General features: G+C 50.8%; 3 protein-coding genes across 12 annotated transcripts; 1 reads left to right on the top strand and 2 right to left on the bottom strand.

Annotated features, from left to right (window-relative positions):
* Positions 1 to 2,796: 2,796 nt before the first annotated feature.
* Positions 2,797 to 9,223, bottom strand: EIF2B4 (eukaryotic translation initiation factor 2B subunit delta). Of its 8 annotated transcripts, none has more exons than XM_047853111.1 (13): positions 9,180 to 9,223; positions 7,824 to 7,867; positions 7,367 to 7,502; positions 6,968 to 7,174; positions 6,613 to 6,695; positions 6,355 to 6,446; positions 6,005 to 6,119; positions 5,722 to 5,798; positions 4,433 to 4,535; positions 4,064 to 4,191; positions 3,748 to 3,925; positions 3,162 to 3,342; positions 2,797 to 3,040 (listed from the first exon to the last, which is right to left on the bottom strand). In XM_047853111.1, exons 2-13 carry the CDS (start codon positions 7,851 to 7,853, stop codon positions 2,841 to 2,843), a joined length of 1,530 nt encoding a protein of 509 aa, XP_047709067.1. In that variant the 5' UTR covers positions 7,854 to 7,867; positions 9,180 to 9,223; the 3' UTR covers positions 2,797 to 2,840. The 8 variants fall into 8 exon arrangements, with proteins under 8 accessions (XP_047709067.1, XP_047709068.1, XP_047709071.1 ...); XM_047853112.1 differs by having other exon boundaries at positions 6,968 to 7,171; positions 9,180 to 9,222; XM_047853115.1 differs by lacking the exon at positions 9,180 to 9,223 and adding an exon at positions 8,249 to 8,429.
* On the top strand, positions 8,543 to 14,226 carry SNX17 (sorting nexin 17). Its single transcript, XM_047853125.1, has 15 exons — positions 8,543 to 8,730; positions 9,198 to 9,272; positions 10,284 to 10,401; positions 10,925 to 10,989; positions 11,267 to 11,377; positions 11,484 to 11,574; positions 11,740 to 11,827; positions 12,068 to 12,137; positions 12,421 to 12,513; positions 12,609 to 12,812; positions 12,935 to 13,060; positions 13,224 to 13,301; positions 13,430 to 13,504; positions 13,596 to 13,637; positions 13,731 to 14,226. Exons 1-15 carry the CDS (start codon positions 8,668 to 8,670, stop codon positions 13,842 to 13,844), a joined length of 1,413 nt encoding a protein of 470 aa, XP_047709081.1. The 5' UTR covers positions 8,543 to 8,667; the 3' UTR covers positions 13,845 to 14,226.
* A 106-nt stretch (positions 14,227 to 14,332) lies between these two features.
* On the bottom strand, positions 14,333 to 17,884 carry ZNF513 (zinc finger protein 513). Of its 3 annotated transcripts, none has more exons than XM_047853121.1 (4): positions 17,865 to 17,884; positions 17,169 to 17,330; positions 15,599 to 16,186; positions 14,333 to 15,521 (listed from the first exon to the last, which is right to left on the bottom strand). In XM_047853121.1, exons 2-4 carry the CDS (start codon positions 17,191 to 17,193, stop codon positions 14,677 to 14,679), a joined length of 1,458 nt encoding a protein of 485 aa, XP_047709077.1. In that variant the 5' UTR covers positions 17,194 to 17,330; positions 17,865 to 17,884; the 3' UTR covers positions 14,333 to 14,676. The 3 variants fall into 3 exon arrangements, with proteins under 3 accessions (XP_047709077.1, XP_047709075.1, XP_047709076.1); XM_047853119.1 differs by lacking the exon at positions 17,865 to 17,884 and adding an exon at positions 17,574 to 17,774; XM_047853120.1 differs by lacking the exon at positions 17,865 to 17,884 and adding an exon at positions 17,574 to 17,771 and having other exon boundaries at positions 14,333 to 15,503.
* Positions 17,885 to 18,290: the final 406 nt, after the last annotated feature.

The following is an 18,290-nucleotide window of genomic DNA, read 5'->3' as shown; positions in this document are numbered from 1 at the left end:
TGCTAATATTATTGGATATTTAGGTGGTTTCTAGTCAATGCTGCTATAAATAACCTTGTTACTTCAAACATGAGCAACTATATGGGTAGGTAGCATAAATTCCTAAAGGCAGAGTTGCTGGACCAAAAGTTTAGGTGCAATTGTAATTTTGATTGACAGGCCATCTTTCAACTGATCTGTTCCTCTGCCTCTAATCTCTTATCAGTTACCTTTCTAAAGTATAGAGTTGACCCTGTGGATCTTCTGCTTAATTTTAATGATTAAGATGCTCAGTAAATAAAAAACCCACGAGTTAATAATCCTTTAAAAAAGGGAGAGGGAGGGAGAGGGAGAGAAAGCCAACTAACCAAAAACTACTCATTGTATGCCACTGGAAATAGTGATCAATTTTTTGAGACAAGCAAATAAAAGGAAAGAAACATTTATCTTGTCTTTCCAAGAAGAAATATAATTCAGGATAACTACTGAGAAGGAATTCTTTTTAGATTACCGGCTAGGAAATATAGAAAGAAGGATAGAATTAGGGGGGGAAAGTCATTTTGCAGCCCCTAATGAAATAATTCAGGCAATAACCACCAGTAGATAAAACCACTAAGTGAAAACTTGAGAAATTTTAATATTTAAAACTTTAAAACTGGGGGGTCTCAGTTAAGCGTCCAACTTTGGCTCAGGTCAGGATCTCATGGTTCATGAGTTCAAGCCCCACATCAGACTCTCTTGTTGTCCGTGCAGAGACCGCTTGGGATCCTCTGTTCCCCTCTGTCCCCCCTCCCCCCACCCCCACTCTCTCTCTCTCACAAAATAAACTTAAAGGAAAAAAAAAAAAAAGACTAAAACTGGACCTACTCATCACTGAACATGGAACAACTATTTGCCTCCTGATGTGAGGCAGTATGAAACACAGAACCACTTAAGTATTCTTGCCCAAAAAGTTGAATGGAAATTGAGGGGTTAGAGGAATGAATTAAATGACACCACATGGAAACCAATAGTCAAATCCAGAGTAGGGAATATTTTATAAGATGATCTGATACCTGAACAAGTCAATGTCCTAAGGAGGAAGGCTTGAAGAGACTGCTTTTGATTATAAGAAATTGAAGACATAATAACCAAATGTAATGTGTAGATTTGTTTGGATCCTGATTCAAACAAACCAACTGTAAAAAATCCAGTTTTTGAGACAATCAAGGAAATCTGATTATAGACTGGACAATACTAAATTTAGTAAGTGTAACAATACAATGGTAAACTTCCATATTTTTTTTAGAGACACATACTGAGGTTTGTAGGAGTAAATCCCAGATACAATATCTGGGATTTACTGTAAAGGAACTTCAGCAAGGATAAAAAAGGAAAAAGAAAGCAAATGTGGCAAATCTTGGTAATTGTATCTGGGACGGGGATTCTTAATATGGTTTACTCTATTGTGGAGCTATTTGAAATTTCTCAATAAAACACATGTACACACAAAATGGGTGACGCTCCATTTTTTTAGGCTAACCACAATGGTTAGGCTCACAATCTGGCCCTAACCCAACCTCCTTTGCAGCTTTATCATTCAGATAAAGACAGAGAGACAGAGTGCAAGCAGGGGAGGGGCAGAGAGAGAGGGAGACACAGAATCTGAAGCAGACTCCAGGCTCCGAGCTGTCAGCACAGAGCCTGACGCGGGGCTCGAACTCACAAGCCAGGAGATCATGACCTGAGCTCAAGTCAGAAGCCCAACCCACTGAGCCACCCTGGCACCCCTTGACCACACATTTGAAAGCCTATTCTGTTTTTGTGTTCAAGCTCTTCCCTTTGCTGATCTGCCTTCCCATTGTTTTCCAACCGGGAAACTCCCTACCCTCACAGGTCAGATGCTCCCTGTGAAGTCTTCAACCTTATTAGGTCTCTGGGTGTCATCCATGGTCGCCTCCTAGAAACTCTGTTCATGCAACTAGTAGAATTTCTGTCATACTGCAGATATTGTCTGTCTGCCTCCACCATGATGAGTGCCCCTCAATGGCAGACAGCATAAAAGTTAGGGGCACAGTCTCTCCATCCAGAATGCCTGAAATCACAAGCTGCTTTTGTGTTACCCTGGACAGTAACTTAGCCTCTCTGTGCCTTAGCTATATTGCCTAGGCAGGTAACCTCTCTGTGTCTCAGTTTTCTCACCTGTAAAATTTCTCCTCATAGAGCTATCTTAACCTTCCTAAATGGATCATACAGGATTAGAGCAGTTTCTGACACAGAACAAGTACTCAATGCTGAGAATACGAAATACTTAATATGTAATTATTTAAAATATACTAAAATACTAAAGATAACTCTCTAATCCGTCTCTATATTCCTCCCTATATCTAGTTCAGTGTCTAGCATGTACATGCGTGATAAATGGTTGATGACTTGGATCGGTTTTGGTGTCCATACTGACCTTCACTTTGGCCCCAAACTACTGACCTGGAACTAGTTACTGAAGAGGTTCATAAAGGTCTGAGATTGGTACAGGTCGTAAGAGGGGTTACAGCGGCGCCTGCGTGGTTCAGTTGGTTAAGTGTCCAACTCTTGATTTTGGCTCAAATCATGATCTCAAGGTTCAAGGGATTGAGCCCTGTGTCAGGCTCTGCACTGACAGCATGGAGCCTGCCTGGGATTCTGTCCCCCTCTCTCTCTGCCCCTCCCCCACTCACACACATGCTCTTTCTCTCTCAAAATAAATAAATAAAAGAAAATAAAAGAGGGGTTGAAGAGCCTGGACTTCTAACCTAAGTGATGACGATACTAAAATAGATACAAACGCAGCAAAGTTGCTGAATGTAGGGAGCATGTCATTTATTGACCCTGTGTTCCCCCACTCACTGGTCGCTACTCTTGACTCGTAGAACAACAGGTACAGAACTGCAAGGAATCATTCCCAGCTCCGTGATCACCAGATCCACCAGTTCCGGGGGGGTCACATCATAGACTAGATTCAACAACCGTAGGGACGGGTGGTTCTGCCAGTTAGCCAGGGCCACATGTTCTCCTCGCTCACACAGTAGATCGTCAGGGTCATCTGCAATGGGAGATAGATCCATTTATGTCTTTTTAGAGAACAAATCATAGTTCAACCCTCCCTCTCCCTCCCAAGTCTCAAATCTCTAGAATCTTCTCTCCTGCCCTCCTGGGCTCCTTACCTAGCTCATTAGAGACAAAGGCATCAGTCTGCACACGCTCACAGAACTTGTATGTTTCACAGCAGACCAGCACTGGCACATTATGGGCTCGTGCCACCAGGGCCAGCTGGGCTGTCCCTACCCGTGACATCACGGACCCATTGGCCAGGAGTGCATGAGCTCCCAATAGCACCTTAGAAACCTATTTGTTTTGAACAGTGGAGAGGGGGAGAAAATGCGGTAAGTGATTAATGCGGAAAAAGGTTCCCCACTCCTGCCCAGGACAGCAATATTGAGTCAGTGACAAAACTTAGTAATGTTTCTTCTTGGAAAACATCTGACCATTGAGGCATGCATCTCCCACAGGAAAACGAAACTCCAAAGTTACTTTTGTCCTGATTCTTCTTGGTGGCTGCTAGTTTAATACAATGTTCTTACAACAGCTATACTATTAACATGCTGTAGGTGTTTTTCCTATTAAATATAAACAGGGCTATAAAACAGGGCTAGTATTTTTAAATAATTGTCACCCTAGGAAGATGGGATTATGTCTATACAACTACACCCTTTTACCTCCAACTTTGGAGTCCCTTTCATCTGCCCTCACCTCTGGGAGCACATAGGAGGCTGCAGGAATCAGCAGGTAGGAGGCAGGGACCCCAGCACGGACCAGAGAACGTAGTGTGTGCCTTCCCTCCAGCCGTGGCCGGCTGTCCACCACTACCACCCGAAACCGCCGGCCCCTAGCCCAAGCCTCCTGAAGAATTCGTGATACCAGAGATGAGCTGGAGTGAATGGAGAGGAGGATTCAGTTACAGATTTCACTAACAACCAACCACCTCATTCCTAAAGGGCAAAGGGGCACTCCCTTGTTCAGACTGTTTCACTCCCCAATTTTCTCAGTCATAAGGTCTGGACCATACCATCCATACACAAGGATCACATCTCCGGTATTGATCTTCTCATAAGCAAAGCGGGAAATTGCCTGAGCTGCAAGCACAATCTTCTCTTGCACATATCGGTCAATGGCTGCTTGAAGTTCTGACTTGGCCTAAATGGATTAAGATGTTTAGGGAACAAGAAATGGACATATTTCTTCCTCTGATCATTGTACTAGATGCTTGAATATGTGTATAATGATGGGTTCCAAGGGAGCCCAAGTCAGACAACCCAACCACTTCCTTAACCCTTGACCAGGGCAGAATGACAGCACTGTTCCTCCTGGGAGTCCTGAATGTCTTTCTCAGCTGGACCCTCAGGTGCATGCCTTGCTCATTCCTCATATTCATCACCTCCTCTTCCCGCTTAGAGCTGCTCACACCCGTGATCTCCTTGTTCAGGAACTTGATGGCGTTGTACATGCTTGCTGACAGGGGACGGCACTGAGTCAGGAAGCTACAAAGACAACACCTCACGTTTATGTGACTTTTTACACCTTACATTCATGTTTAAAAAGAAGACAGAAATAGGAATGCAAACTGGGGCAGCTACTCTAGGAAACAGTGTGGAGGTTCCTCAAAAAATTAAAAATAGAACTGCCCTACAACCCAGTAATTGCACTACTAGGTATTTATCCAAGGGATACAGGTATACTGTTTGGAAGGGATACATGCTCCCCAATGTTTATAGCAGCACTATCCACAATAGCCAAAAAGCCCACATGTCCACTGGTAGGATGAATGGATAAAGAAGATGTGTTACATAAATTCAATAGAGTATTACTGGGCAATCAAAAAGAATGAAATCTTGCCATTTCCAACTACGTGGATGGAACTAGAGAGTATTATCCTAAGCAAAATTAGTCAGAGAAAGACAAATATCATATCACTTCACTCATATGAGGACTTTTAACATACAAAACAGATGAACACAAGGGAAGGGAAGCAAAAAATAATACAAAAACAGGAAGGGGAACAAAATTATCATAAGAGACACTTAGATACAGAGAACAAACAGAGGGTTGCTGGAGGGGTTGTGTGGGGGGGGGAGTGGGCTAAATGGGTAAAGGGCTTAAGGAATCTACTCCTTGCACCATGTGCTAACTAACTTGGATGTAAATAATAAAAAAATAAATTATAGAAAGAAAAAAAGAAAAGAAAGAGAACAAGAGAAGATATAAAAGAAAAAAAAGCAATAAAAGAAAAAAAAGCAATAAAAGAAAAGGGCTTGTCAAGAGGCTTTTGGATGAAAAATAATAATACCGGGACACATGGCTCACTTATTACAATTGTATATGGTTAGGAGACTATGGGCACAGTGTCAGAAATAAGAATTGACCTAAAACATCTCAGATCTGTGGTTACTATTTACGATATACAGTTTTGACAAAACACTCAGAACATTAGACTACTATAGTTCAGAGACCAAAGTGTCACTTTATGTAGTATGTTTTTTCTTCTGTATGTTAACAGAGATCTTATGTCAAATTCCCACAATTTATTTGGTTTATAACATTCCCTTTGCGATTTATGTTACAAAATAAAGGTTGGACAGAAAAATGAAACGAGGTAAAAGAGCAAGAGAAAAGGTACAAGAAGAGGACTTGGTGACATGGGAGTGGGCTTGTAGTGGTCCTCCTTACCTGAAGTAGGGCTTTAGCTTATTCACTAGGTCCCTTGAGAGTTCTTCATTGGGAGGTGTTGTATAATCCTGAATCACCTACAGGGTACACAGGGTGATCGGCAAAACGTCCGCTAATAAAGGTCTCTGAAGGAGGGGCAGGAGGGGAGGGCAAGCTTCACTGGGGAAAGTGTTCTGAGGATGCAGTCATCCCCTCTGTCCCCCAGAGATTACTTTGGGTGACAGAAGCGAACACAGTGTTGGGGAAGGTGGGATTGGGTCCTAGAGGGGACAGGACAACATACCTGCTGCAAGGCACGAAGCAGGGCAATACACCGGGCATTGGAGCCACTGACCAGGCCCTGGGAGTACTGCAGGCCGAGTCGCACCATGGCTGGGTGGATCACAGAGGATGGGATGCTGATGGGATGGCGGTGTCACACACTTTGCAAGGGAGCCTGAGCACCTACTGCCCACCTGCCCCTGATAAAAAGGAACTTCCTTCACTAGCACAGACATCCCCATTTCCTCGAGAATTTTGCCTTGTGTGCACGCTTCCTCCCACAGACCCCATCTCAAAGTTTCAGTCACTTTCAATCCTAAGTTACCAAAATTCCTAGAACTTAAAAGTTGTGACAATTTCACAGGATCTTACCTCATATACTGAGTCAAAGAATTCTGTCTGCTATACTGGGGTAGATGAGAGAAGAGACTGACTTTGGATCCATAATCATTTCGTGTAGGAACCTTGACAAAATAGGGGAACAGGACAGTGGAAAAAAGTAAACAGTGAGGCTACCTTGACCCAAATATCCATTCTTCCCCAGGGTCTCACTTCCACCTGAGGACCTTTCCCCCCTCTTTCCCATCTTCCTTAGGTAATTCCTGGCCACACACCGAGGCCACTTCCTACCTGTTGTTGCTCTGGTTTTTTAGCAAGCCTTCTCAGAAGTGTGAGGTCATCAACCTGAGTGTGCTCAGGGAGACGCTTCACTCCTAAAAGATAATGATTATGTCTTCAAGATGCTGTACGTGGTAACGAGAAATCTGCTTTTAAGGTATGAGGCACATCAAGAAAAACTGGACAGGGGGAGGGGGAAAATGGGACAAAAGGATAGAAGAAATAGAGACAGGATGAGATTGAGAGAAAATTTTTGAGCTCTTGGCCCCAAGGCAAAGAATGGGAGAGGAGAGCTGTCTTACCATGGGAAGCCTGAGCTAACATAAGAATTTGCATCAACAAAGGTCTTGAAATGAAGGGAAGGTACCTGGGAGGGTTTCTCCAGCTGTACTGGGGCAGGCCCTGGGAGGTGGCCCTCCTTGTTCGCCTTTCCTTGCCTGTTTCAGGGCCCGATCCGCCTCCTGCTTAGCCCGCCGTTCAGCACGAAGTTCGGCTTTACTTCGACCAGTTGGAACTTTCCCCCCAGCAGTGGCCTGCTGACTGCCAGGTCCTGCCAGTTCTTTGGTCGGGCCTACTAAAGATAGAACGAAGAGGTGCCCAAGCCCCAGGCAGGTAGTATCTATCTATGCCCCACCCAAAGCTCCTGTTTATCTAAACTTTTTCGCTCTTCACTTGCTCAAACCAACTTTGTCTTATCTCCCCCTCTGGTCTCCCACACATCCCTCTACCAGTTCCACACCCCAGACCTTTAAACAAGCTTCGGCACCTTGACACTGGGCTGCAGGTACAGCAGAGCCAGTTTCTGGTTCTGCCCCCTTTTCCTCCTTCCGTTTCTTCTTCTGCTGTTTCTTTTCCTTCCGAAGCTGCAACTTCTCTTCTTGGGTCATCTCCCTTCCCCCTGCCTGAGACACAGACATAGAATATTGCTCTTCCCCAACAATTCCAAAGATGAAAAAACACTACTGGAGTCTTCCAAAATTCCCATAAAGTAAAGCCCCTAATCCTAACTCTAACCAGCTAGCTGTTACAAGCTTTCATCCCATAGGGATCGAAGCTTCTCCTTCAGGATCACAGTCTCATACTGTTAGGGGTCGAAGAATTCTGTAAAATCTGGCTTTCCCGAAAAATAGAGTGAAACGCGGGCGGAAGCTGGGTTAGAATGAAGCTGACACAGCCTGCTGCGTAGCGCTTGACAGGGGTTTTGGAAGGGCACTCTCACTTACCCCAGGTCGAGTAGAAAGCTCCGCCTTCATCCTAGACCCCGAGTCTGCATCAGAAAACAGGTCACAAAGTGAGCCAGAGAGGGTCCGGGAGGGTTTGGGGGGACCCGTACTCGGCGCGGCTGGCTGCTGGGTCGGCATGAGCAAGGCTCCGCCGCCAGGCGGAAGGCTAGCCAGGGATCCGCGTGGGGACGCAGTGCGCGGCAGGATCAAAAGGAAGGCGGGGGAGGCGGCCGGGAGGGGCCCCTACCCTTCTCGCCAGAGCCAGCCGGTGCGCGGCGCGGGAATGCGCCCCAGGCAGCGCGCACCAGGGCCCGGAGAGGCGCCGGAACGGAACGACAGGACCCAGAGGGACTCAGGGCTCAGTCGCGGGCGTCCAGCGCCCGGAGGCTCGCGTACCTGTTAGTGCGCCCCCGCCCTTCACTCACCCTCGCGAACAGCCACAGCCACGGCAGCCATCACCCTCCGTTCTAGGCTCCGCCCGCCGCGGTCCCTAGGCCTACAGCGCCACCTGGGCAGACACCCGTGGCGCGCAGCTCCCAGCGGACTACAATCTCCAACGTGCACTGGAGCTCCGCCCCGGGCTACGGGCACCGATGAGGGCCCTCTCACCTCGGGGCGCCCAGTCCTGGCAGTCGGCTCTTGCTCTTTAGACTACAGTTCCCAGCATGCCGGGGGTGCCGCGCCCTAGAGCGGACGTCCCACCACCCTTCTACCTCCGATCCCAGCCCCCCCCCCCCAAAATGGCGAGTGAGACAGCGGGGACGCGCTGAGCGGCGGAGGCGAGCGTGTAAAGCCGCTGCAGCCCTGTCAGTCCGGAGCCCGGCTGGGCCCTGCCGCAGGGAACATGCACTTTTCCATTCCTGAAACCGAGTCCCGCAGCGGGGACAGCGGCGGCTCCGCCTACGTGGTGAGGAGCGGCCGGAGCCGGGCCGGGCAGGGGCGGGATAACGGGCCGGAGCCCTCTCCGAGCGGCCTCTGAGGCCTGGCCGCCACCCTTGGGGCCTGTTCCCAGGCAGCCGACTCCTGACGGCCTCGCTGGGAGCTTATATCCCGTCTCAGATTCGTCCAAAGGTCGCCCCAGCTCCTTCAGGTCTTTTGTTCGCCTGCGTCGCCTCCCCCCTGGCTGGGCCGCGACTGCTCTGGTGGGCGTCACTGGCCTCTTGGGGAGGGAGACTGCGGCACCAGCGCCCCAGTTGCCCTCGGGCTGGTCCTTCTGCTTTGGGACCTGGCCCTGGGGAGAACAGACGAATAAGCCCTCGGAAGATCTCGGTGCGTTACTCAGGCGGAGTTATGCCAGGCAACTTCTGGCCAGGGTTTTCAAGGGGGTCGCCCAGACTGCGACCCTAAAATGCTTGCCTGCTTTTGTGTCCTCAGGCCTATAATATCCACGTGAATGGAGTCCTTCATTGCCGGGTGCGCTACAGCCAGCTCCTGGGGCTGCACGAGCAGGTGGGACCAGCACCCCTGCCTTGAGGCAGCTTTCAAGCCCTTTCCTACAATTGGGCATCAGTGTCTCCGTTTTTCCCCCCTCGTCGCTTCCTCTCGGCCGTGTAGTTCCCCTTTAACTACTGCCACTGGGGAGGATCTGGTGTTTCATCTTATCGATTGACATTTCCGGGGAACTCCCTAAGAAGCTTACTGTCGGTTACTCTAACTGCTCCTCCTTATACTCACATCCGCCTTTTTGCTTCCTTGTGCCCCGTCTTACTTCAGCCTTTGCCTGTGCATGGAAAAACCGACCTCCCCCCTCTGCTGCTGAAGCACATTCCTTCCATCATCTGAGCTGCAACTTGAAATTCTTTTCCCTGCTCATACAAACCATTCACCAATACCTTCTGTGCTCTTTAACAACTTTCAGTGGGCCTAGCTGTTCAGTTATCCTCATGTATCTGTGACGCAATGTTTTCTATGTTCTCCTCACCAGATTGCAAGCTCTTTTCAACTCCGTACAGAGTCCTGATTCCACTGATAACTAACTGTGCAACCCTGACTAAGTTACCTAATTTCTTCGGGCCTTAGTTTCTAAGACTGAAAAATGGAGTTGTTGCTCTGCAAAGTCCCTTTAAGTTCTAAGACATTTTGTGTACATATTTGGCTATATTTAACCAGGCACATAAATTTTCCTTGTAAAGCCCTTTGCTTCTTGTGAGGGTTCAACGAACAGTCTTGCTAAATAATTAGGGGGCTCCCCAGGCCCCAGACCTATACAAACCGCACCCACACTGTGAAGGGGCTGACTTGTACATAGCAAGATAGGACACAACTTATATTTAGAACAGAGGAACACAGCTCTGTTGGTATGCTACCTTCACCACAGGAATTATTTCTTGGATGACCAGGCTAAATGGGGGAGCAGGGACTAAGGGAAGGGAAGGGAGACCAAGAGAACATCGTGAGTGTGGATTACCTCTTCTCATTTGCTGTGTTTATGTGAAGGGTTGTATCTCTTTCTCCAAATAGCTTCGGAAGGAGTATGGGGCCAATGTTCTTCCTGCATTTCCCCCAAAGAAGCTTTTCTCTCTGACACCTGCTGAGGTAGAACAGAGGAGAGAGCAGTTAGAGAAGTACATGCAAGCCGGTGAGTGGTTGGAGGGAACTTTAAGCTAACAGTTGAGAACTATGGGAAGAGACTCAAAACAGCTGGTTCTGTAGACTGTCCTGAATTACTTTCTGGATCTGGGGAGCCTTTTGTTTCATCTGTTACTTAATTAAGAAAAGTAAATAGCATACAAGGATGTTGTAGGTATTAACAAAGCAATTTGGTCAATATACTAATACAGTTTGGAAATACTAACATAGTGTTAAATAGTCTTAAAGCAGTTCAGATTGGTGGGGAGAGCTTAATTTGTATCTGATGCGCTTTAGATTAACATCATTGTTATTTCCCTAGTTCTATAGACTGGACTCAACTAGAAGGCAGCCAAGGGTGGGGCAGGTGAAGAATTTATGCAAACAGTGAGTGAGGTGAGGCCAGCTGGGGGATGTGACAGGCCATCACCAGCCCAGGAAATGGGGTAGGGGGGAAACCTACCAAAAAAAGAACTGGGGGGAGTCAAGAGGGAGCCCAAAGTTACTGCAACATCGTCTTCTTGTCCCCACAGTTCGGCAAGACCCGCTGCTTGGGAGCAGTGAGACCTTCAATAGCTTTCTGCGTCGGGCACAACAGGTGAGGCTCTGGGTGCCACAAGATTTAAGGGAAGGACTTTTCTGTAGGGCCATGTCATTTTAAGGCAGTGGCTACAAGAGTCATCCAGGCACCTTTTTTTATGAGGTAGGGCTTCTACTGTACTAATGAAACCAAGGAAACTCAGCCTGTAATTAAGCAACTGAGAATAAAGATGCTAGAAGGATCTAGAAATAGAGAGTTTAGGATGGGTCAGAGCTAGACACTGGGCAGGTATTAACAAGGCAGTGCCTCCATTCTCATGTATATTCACGACCAGGAGACACAGCAGGTCCCCACAGAGGAAGTTTCCTTGGAAGTGCTGCTCAGCAACGGGCAGAAAGTTCTCGTCAATGTGCTAACTTCAGATCAGACTGAAGATGTCCTAGAGGTGAGGCACTTGTGCTGCCCCTCCTCCCCGGCACCTCTGGGTCCCAGGTTTCGGGGTGATTGGAACCAGCCAGTATGATGAGCTGTACTTCCTTCCCTCTCCCAAGGCTGTGGCTGCAAAGCTGGATCTTCCAGATGACTTGATCGGATACTTCAGTCTCTTTCTAGTTCGAGAGAAAGAGGATGGAACCTTTTCTTGTGAGTTTCTGTGGACTTGACTACTTCCCTGTGCATCTAGTAGTGAATTTGCCCCCCTATTTCCTCCCAGAATGTAACATTTCCTTACGGTTTCTCTCTTGGCTTTTCTCCCCTTGAGTCTCATGGCATTTTCCTTTTTTTTTTTTTTTTCTTTTAAACCCACAGTCGTACGGAAGTTGCAAGAGTTTGAGCTGCCTTATGTATCTGTCACCAGTCTTCGGAGTCAAGAGTATAAGATTGTGCTAAGGAAGAGGTCAGGGCTGGGTTTGGAGGAGGGGGAAGGGTGCTGGATTAGATTACTGGGCCATGTACTGAGATAGAATAACCTGGACAAGGGAGTAGCGTTGGGTGTTTTCTACCAGGCCTTCCTAGCTTCCTCCCATTGTACCACCATTTGCCCACAAATTCCAGATTGCTCCTGTTTTCTATTCTACCTCTCTTGCCTTACCCCAGCTTAGCCCCATTATCCCCTTTCCACCCCTTGGCCTCACAGTTACTGGGACTCTGCCTATGACGACGATGTCATGGAGAACCGGGTTGGCCTGAACCTGCTTTATGCTCAGGTGAGCTTGGAGCTGCCTCAGAACCCTTCCCCTGAAATGAATACTGGTGTCTCACTCTGCCAAGAAAACTCCGTGTCTTTACTCCCAGTTCACAGGGAAGTTCCTAGAATACTATCAGGGCACCTGGCACAATCTAGTCTCCTTATTTTGTAAGCTGATATAGTCAAGGACTCACTGCAAAGAGGTCACTGCTAAGGGTCAGGATGGACAGAAGTAATTGGACACTTTCCTTGGACCTCTGATTGGGAGCCCTGAACCCCCCCACCCCTTGTCTCTACTATAGACGGTATCAGACATTGAGCGTGGGTGGATTCTGGTCACCAAGGAGCAGCACCGGCAGCTCAAATCTCTGCAAGAGAAGGTCTCCAAGAAGGAGGTAAGCCTGCTTCCCTGTTTTATTTCAAGGGGGGTTGTTTTCTGACTCACCCCACTTCCCTTCCTGACCTGCCCCCTGTGGTGACTGGGTTTCAGTTCCTGCGGCTGGCTCAGACACTGCGGCACTATGGCTACTTGCGCTTCGATGCCTGTGTGGCTGACTTCCCAGAGAAGGACTGTCCCGTGGTAGTGAGTGCAGGCAACAGTGAGCTTAGCCTCCAGCTCCGCCTGCCTGGCCAACAACTCCGAGAAGGCTCCTTCCGGGTCACCCGCATGCGGTGCTGGCGGGTCACCTCCTCTGTGAGTTGGGGTAGGCCTTTGAGATGGTGCTCTGGCAAGCCTTGAGCTTCAGGAATGGGTGGGTCAAGGACGGAGGCAGACTGGTCAGAATGATCTCAGCCTAACTCCCCTTTCTCTCCCAGGTGCCACTGCCCAGTGGAGGCACAAGCAGCCCAGGCCGGGGCCGGGGTGAGGTGCGCCTGGAACTGGCTTTTGAATACCTCATGAGCAAGGACCGGCTACAGTGGGTCACCATCACCAGCCCCCAGGTGTGAGCCCACCCTCATGCCTCCTCTGGAGCCCATTGCACCGCTCTCTTAAATACCCAAGTCTAGGGCTTCCAGGACTCCATGTGAGTGGGAGCCCTTGTCTTAGGGGTGCTGGGCTCAGGATGACCACTCTAGTCAGGCTGAGCTCTCTTCTTGCCCTCAGGCTATCATGATGAGTATCTGCTTGCAGTCTATGGTAGATGAACTGATGGTGAAGAAATCTGGTGGCAGCATCAGGAAGGTAAGCGAGAGGTGTGGACCAAGCAGCTGAGTGGTTGTGCTCTCCCTGCCTTTTGTCCTAGGTGGGAGGGAGGGGAAGTGATGGGGATTCCGAAGGGATTCTGCCCTTATCAGCGTCTCCATCCCCAGATGCTGCGTCGGCGAGTAGGGGGCACCCTGAGACGCTCAGACAGCCAGCAAGCAGTGAAGTCCCCACCCCTGCTTGTAAGTATCACTTTCTGATCAGTGCCCCACCTCCTAGCCTTGCCATACCTCCCCAGTGAGCTCTCTGACACCTCTGCCTCCTCTTCCCCAGGAGTCACCCGATGCCAGCCGGGAGTCCATGGTCAAACTCTCAGTGAGTTTCCCATGAGGGTTGGTGAGGTTGGTGTTGGTAGGGGAACCTCAGGGAGGCTTGAGCCCTCTGACGCCAACCCTGCCTTTGTTACAGAGCAAGCTGAGTGCCGTGAGCTTGCGGGGGATTGGCAGTCCCAGCACAGATGCCAGTGCCAGTGATGTCCACGGCAATTTTGCCTTCGAGGGCATTGGAGATGAGGATCTGTGATCTCCAGTGCTCAGATGTCTGCCCTCTGCCCCGGAGGAATGTTCAGAAACTTGCCCTGTGCCTGTATCCCCCAAGCCAGGGGGTCTCTTCCTTCCTTCCCTTCTCTCGGCCAGGGGCTTCCTAACCCACCTTCCTTTCCACTCCCCGGGCTGGCTGCACAAAGGATTGTTCTCTCTTTTCAAAGCCGGCCCTTAATGCCAAATTAGCATTTAGTATTTTGCACAAAGTCCAAGGGACCATGGCTACCTGCCTTGGGGAAGAACTACATCTTCCCCTGGGGCTGCTTCTGGCTTCTCGGGGCCATGGGCCAAGGGGATGGGCAGAGGTCTGTGTATCATCTGGCCCAGCTCCCCATCATTAAACTCAGCCTGATTGCTGCCTACCTCTGTTTCCCTTCACTGCCCCTGCTCCCCCATCACAGCACAGACTGCTGTGCTAAGGGTGAGGCGGAGCTGTGCTTGCCACTGCCAACTCAGCATAGACATGGCTTTGTTAGTGTTTCCTTTATTATAAAGCACTGAAATAAGTTAAATAAACAGGTGGGAGGCTGGGCAGTCCCCCAGCCAGTTCCTCTACTGCCCCTGGGAGCAGTGGAGGTGAATACAGGGCCCTTCTCACTGAGCTCATGAAGTGCATCAGTCAAGGCAAGGCCCCCTGGTCCATATGGGCCCCCCGCCCACAGGGTTTGGGCTGGTCCATATAGCGCCTAGGTTAGTCTGTGGAGCCCCTGGCCAGCGGGGGAGGAAGTAGAAGGTGGCTTCTGGTCCATCTGTATAAAACGTACAGGACAGTCAGGGCTAATCCGTAGGGCCCTGAGGGAGAAGGACCTGGTTCAGGGTGAGTCTGTATGGAGAGCCCGGCTACCAGCGGCACTCAAAGCTGTCGGACCCCGAGGGCTCAACACAGAGGAGGGGCTGTGCGGTGGGGCCCAGCCCTCAGAGGCAGAGAGGCCAGGCCCTCCTGCCCCACCATGGCCATGCACCTTCTGGTGGCGTTTGTAGTTGTCCCAGTGGCCTGTGGTGTAGGCGCAGGTGGCACAGCGGAAGGGCTTCTCGCCTGTGTGCCGCAGCATGTGGCGTTTGAGGTTCATGCTCTGATTGCAGCTGTAGTTGCAAAGGCTACACCGAAAAGGTTTGTCCCCAGAGTGGATGCGACCGTGACGCTTGAGGTTGGCCAGGTTGCCACAGGCATAAGGGCAGAGGGGGCACTTGTAGGGCTTCTCTCCCGTGTGGACGCGCTGGTGCCGTTTCAGATTATCCAGATGAGCAGAGGCATAGGGACAGCGGGCACAGCGAAAGGGCTTCTCGCCACTGTGCGTCTTCATATGCCGGGCCAGGTGGTTGGGATAATGAGTGGCAAAGGGGCAGAGGCTACAGGCAAAGCCTTTGTCACTGGGGCCCTGGGGCCCCCCACTGGCACCCCCTCCAGCCTCTCCTCGCATGCAGCGCCCACACATGGCAGCTCCCAGCCGACCACCCTCCCCCTCCTCCAGCTCTCGTCCACAGTTCCGGCAGGTCCAAGGGAACAGCAGCTCTGGCAGTGGTTCTGATCCAGTCCCACAAAGACCCTCTCCTTCACCCCGCAGCTGCCCACAGTCTGGCAGGAAACTGGCACCACCTGGTGGCACATGGAGGCTCAAATCTGGAAGCAGCAGAGCATCTGTGGGGACAATGAGGCCTGGTGTATGAATCCAACCAAGTATCCCTAAAGCCACCCACCCATGTCCCAGGTTCTTTTGGTCTCTGGCTTTTTACCTTCAGGTCGCCGGGGCACTGCCCCCTCCTGCTCTGTGGGACTGGGAGGCCGGGTTGGACGTGGAGCACAGCAGCGGAAGCCACAGGTCGGGCAGGGAGGAGTGGGGGGCCCCGCGTGGGTGCGCTGATGCCGCCTCAGGTTGCCCAGGCTGCTGCAGGCAAAGGGGCAGTGGGGACAGCGGTAGGGCTTCTCGCCAGTGTGGGTGCGGGTATGTCGCGTCAGGTTGACGAGCTGGGCTGAGGCGTAGGGGCAGCGGCCACAGCGGAACGGCTTCTCCCCGCTGTGTGTCTGCATGTGCCGCTTCAGGTGGCTCGAGTAGTGGGACACGAAGGCGCAGAGGCGGCATGAGTATAATAGCCGTGGGGGCAGCGGGGGCCCCCCACCCGGCCCTCCTGCCCCACAACACGGCCCCTCACCTGTCGGCCCCCCACACAGCTGGCAGGCTGGGCCTGGCCTCTCACCCCTGGCCTCCCCTGGACCCCTGGCTGGCTCCTCAACTTCACTCTCAGCACTTAGTGGCCGGCCGCCCCCAGACTCGTCATCGCTCAGCCCATAGGGAAGCCCAGGCCTGGCCCCCAGAGAGTCTCCTGGTAAGACAAACATGAGAAGAAACATCAACATGGAGTACAATCAGGCTCCAAACTTGCTTTCTCACTGGTGTCTCCCCACTTGTTTGGCCCCACTCTTCACTTCAGTGATCCTGAAAATTCAATGTGAATGATCTGCTTCTGAGCCTGGACTAACCTAGTGATGACAGCTGTACCTAATTCCACTGCATGGAAAAGGATCAAAGGCTCACAGTGGACCACAGACTGAAATGAAGAATGTAATTAGGTGATTCTTGGGATAAAAAAAAAAAGTAAAAGTACACAAGGCAGAGGCCTGACATCTTATTCTAAGCTCTGTTTTAGTAAGGTCCTTTTTAGTACAGAGCTGATTATAAAATAAAAACTCAAGAGTGAAGCAAAATCTGGAGAGAAGTGAAAACAAAGTAATGTCCCTAAAGGATGAATTATTTTTTACATGGATTCCCCCCAATGACGTTCAGAAACATCCTTAGTATAGGTAGCATTAAGGGGGTAAGTGGTGCAGCAAATTAGGGTGGAGTGATGTTAACATCACAGGGGAAAGGAATGTGCAAGAATACTTGAGGATAGAGACCAAAACCTCAATACAAAAGGTTTATGCTGCAGGTGAAAGGAGTTAGATTAGACATAACTTAATTTGAAATAAGTTGTTTTGCTGAACCTTTTCAAGTGAACTTCACATAAGGAATGTGCTAGGCAGAAGGACAAGGTTATTAAAAGGGCATTAACTTTAACCAGTTGCTCTGTCATCCACTGTGCTATTCATGCCGCCTTTGGACCAGGCCCCAAAACTTCACCTCAACAAAGTGATGGAGCTCATCGAACAACTGGGCAAATGAAATCCAGCTCAAATCTAAACTAAATCATCCCTGGGTTGTGGCACTGTTTCGAGTTTAGCTCACTGGCACTAAATCCTAACCTGGATCCTGAAGGGCCGAGGTTCCAGCGGTCACTAATCTTTAATCAAGTCCCTCAAACCCACCTTCAGAGTCTCTCTCGAAGCCCATGAGCTGGTCGCTGTTGCCGTCACCTTCCTCCTCTTCCTCTTCCTCTTCCTCCTCAAACTCCAGATCCTGGCCTAGTAGCAAGTCACTCTCCAATACCAGGGCCCCGGGTCCTTCGTCGAGGGAGTCTTCGGTATCCACTGAAGAGGGGAGGGGGCTTGTAGATTCTCCCTCAGGAACCGTGCCCATCATCCGCACCCCGGGAGCTAGCCCTGGCAGCCCGTACTTCCCGTACTCTCAGACCCTCTCGGGTTCTCTTAGTAGAAGCTAGGAGTCCAGATCGCCCACCCCATCCCTCAGGAGTCCCCCTCTACCCCGACCTGAACCCACTCCACTGACCCCACCCCCGTTCCTCCCCCCCCTTGCGGCCCCTGACCCCTGACCTTTGACCCCCTCGCATTTCACGGGCTGCGGGTGGCTCTGCTTCCTTCGGGGCATCGTGACCGGCTCCAGCCCGACGCGCCTCCGGCCTGCGGCCGCCCGGCCCCGCCCCTCCCAGTCCGGCCCGCCCGCCCTTCCTTTCAGGGCCCGCGGGCCGCCCCCATGCAGCGGCGCGGGCCCCGGGCAGCCCCCGGCCCTGGCCCCGGCGCCCAGCTCAGGCCGCTCCCGCCGCCGCCGCCGCGTCCATTCATGGAGCCCCCTACCCCCCCCCCCCTACGGAGACCAGCTGGTACCTCCGTCCTCGCTTCCGCTTCCGCTGCCGCAGAGTCACACGGGACGCGTAGTCCGTGGAAAGCAGAAGCGGCGAAAACGTCCACAGCGTGACCAGGAAGTGATTGTGACGAAAGAAAGCGGCCGAGCCAATCACAGATCAGATAGAAAGCAGGCCGGTGAGGAGGGCAGGAGAAGCCTCGGCCTTACTTTCTGTCTTAGTTGCCGCCTGGCTTATCCTAACCACCCCCTGCAGTAGCTAGTAAACTATTCCTGACACCAGGAGGGGGTGAGGATGAGCCATGACGCTACGCCAGCCTGCCAGCAGCTTAGGGAGTTGCAATACCTGGGACCCCTCTGCCCCATATTCTTGGGACGGACGGACACACACACACACACACGGACGTGGGGCACATGCACTGTGGAGGGCGCGCGCACACGCACGCACA

Source organism: Prionailurus viverrinus, chromosome A3 (genome assembly GCF_022837055.1).
Source record: "Prionailurus viverrinus isolate Anna chromosome A3, UM_Priviv_1.0, whole genome shotgun sequence".
Lineage (NCBI taxonomy): Eukaryota > Metazoa > Chordata > Mammalia > Carnivora > Felidae > Prionailurus > Prionailurus viverrinus.
Note: the sequence above shows the minus strand (reverse complement) of the source record. Positions and strands in the feature narration are given on the sequence as shown.

Excerpts from the sequence above, each read along its gene's own strand:
- EIF2B4 (XM_047853113.1), bottom strand. The coding sequence starts at position 7,961 with ATGCCGACCCAGCAGCCAGCCGCGCCGAGTACGGGTCCCCCCAAACCC. Across the intron at positions 7,175-7,366 it reads ACCTGCAGCCCAGTGTCAAG|TAGGCCCGACCAAAGAACTG; the intron begins GTGCCGAAGCTT and ends TTCTATCTTTAG. Across the intron at positions 4,192-4,432 it reads GCTCTAAGCGGGAAGAGGAG|GCCAAGTCAGAACTTCAAGC; the intron begins GTGATGAATATG and ends TAATCCATTTAG.
- SNX17 (XM_047853125.1), top strand. The coding sequence starts at position 8,668 with ATGCACTTTTCCATTCCTGAAACCGAGTCCCGCAGCGGGGACAGCGGC. Across the intron at positions 11,575-11,739 it reads AGAGGATGGAACCTTTTCTT|TCGTACGGAAGTTGCAAGAG; the intron begins GTGAGTTTCTGT and ends TTAAACCCACAG. Across the intron at positions 12,813-12,934 it reads GCTGGCGGGTCACCTCCTCT|GTGCCACTGCCCAGTGGAGG; the intron begins GTGAGTTGGGGT and ends TTTCTCTCCCAG.
- ZNF513 (XM_047853119.1), bottom strand. The coding sequence starts at position 17,628 with ATGCCCCGAAGGAAGCAGAGCCACCCGCAGCCCGTGAAATGCGAGGGG. Across the intron at positions 17,331-17,573 it reads GAAATGCGAGGGGGTCAAAG|TGGATACCGAAGACTCCCTC; the intron begins GTCAGGGGTCAG and ends TCCCCTCTTCAG. Across the intron at positions 15,522-15,598 it reads AGTGCCCCGGCGACCTGAAG|GCCTCATTGTCCCCACAGAT; the intron begins GTAAAAAGCCAG and ends TTCATACACCAG.